Source organism: Octopus bimaculoides, chromosome 4, assembly GCF_001194135.2.
Source record: "Octopus bimaculoides isolate UCB-OBI-ISO-001 chromosome 4, ASM119413v2, whole genome shotgun sequence".
Classification (NCBI taxonomy): domain Eukaryota; kingdom Metazoa; phylum Mollusca; class Cephalopoda; order Octopoda; family Octopodidae; genus Octopus; species Octopus bimaculoides.
This window is the reverse complement of record NC_068984.1, coordinates 125,445,040-125,446,493: the sequence shown is the minus strand read 5'-3', so window position 1 is coordinate 125,446,493 and position 1,454 is coordinate 125,445,040. Positions and strand designations below refer to the sequence as shown.

At 36.0% G+C, this 1,454-nt stretch overlaps 1 protein-coding gene across 2 annotated transcripts in view; it reads left to right on the top strand.

Annotated features, from left to right (window-relative positions):
* The first annotated feature begins 549 nt into the window (after positions 1–549).
* LOC106873616 (solute carrier organic anion transporter family member 2A1) overlaps positions 550–1,454 on the top strand; it is a 19,353-nt gene continuing 18,448 nt past the window's right edge. For both annotated transcript variants that reach the window (XM_052967460.1, XM_014921062.2), the window contains exon 1: positions 550–657. In XM_052967460.1, the coding sequence (XP_052823420.1) occupies positions 571–657 (87 nt within the window). In that variant the 5' untranslated portion in view covers positions 550–570. The remainder of the gene's footprint in view (positions 658–1,454) is intronic.

Genomic DNA, 1,454 nt, shown 5'->3' with positions numbered 1-1,454 from the left:
GCATATATATATGTGTATATGTGTATACATATATGTGTATATATATATATATGTACTTTATGTATTGAGCCCTGTTTCTTCTGTCTGTAAAACCAAACCCAGATACACGCGCACGCGCGGGCGCACGCACACACATGCACACATAGTAACAATAATGGTAATTTGTCTCCTTACATCTTTCTCCTGAAGAAGGACTCTGAAACATCGGATTTTTCACTCCCTATGGAAAGTTCATTACTCTTTTTTAGCAAGTTTAGCATATTACATATATATACGAGGGTGTGCTGAAAAGTTCCTGGCTTTGAGTAAAAGAACATACAGGAGAATCAGTTAATTATGGTTTTATTCAACGTATTCCTCTCTCAGATTCACGCACTTATTGCAGCTGTCCTTCAGTTTTTCTAAGCGCTGTAAAAGAACTCGGAAGTTTGGGCCTCAAACCAGGCTTTTCGCGATACCCTGAAAGCCAGGAACTTTTCAGCACCCCACTCACACACACACATTACGCTCGCACACATATGTATATGCATGTATATATGTTTTACTTTGTTTAGATAATTATCTCCAAACATGACCGAATCGAATCCAGCAGACGATAACCAATTTCAAGTAGAAATTATTTCACCCCAACCTGAGAACAAATGCTTTAATCTAAAGGTAAGCGTTTCTTTCCTTTTGTTCTTCAATCTGTTGTGTAATAAAACAGCTTGAGTAAAATCTGCGTCAGTCTTAAACAGCAGGGATAGAAACAGAACTGGTTTTGAGGCTATTGGTGTTACGTATAACTGTTTTGTTGTTTATGCTTTCTTAGCATATAAATTCTCATTGAATACAAATAAAGTATTAGTATTCTTCTTGTGCCTTGATGTTTGCTGCATATGCAGTCAGCCACGATAGAGTGTGCATTCTTCAAAGTAGGTGATTGACTTTAGTGACAGGAATAATTTCAGACACTTAATATGCGATGTTTATTGATGTTCAGAGACATGACCGCTCTGGTTAAGTACGTCTGTGATCAGATATGTTGTCGTCATGACTGTAAGATGCTTTTCTTTTCGTTTATCTAGAACCATATCCAGCATAATTCTCCATTTTGACGATGGTCGGTGTTATTTGAAGAATTTGTGGTTATTTCTGCTTGATTCATGTCGTTCTTAGTCTATTTGTGTGGTTTCATTATTTTCATTGCATGGTTTATCTTTCAGTGTTCACAGAATATATAATCGGTCGTTTTCAAGTAATTATATCATCTTTATATGGATTGATTATTTATATGTTTTTATATGTAATAACGAGAAAGTAGGCTTTTCGCATGTGAGTTTCTTTGGGTTTTGTTTTATTAAAACTCTGGAAAAGGGGCAGTATGTGTTACATGTAGACTTACGATCTTATAACGAAGATGCACAGGTTAAAGGTTTAAAGAAACAGAGAAAGTTCTTGCGGTAGAAGGGATA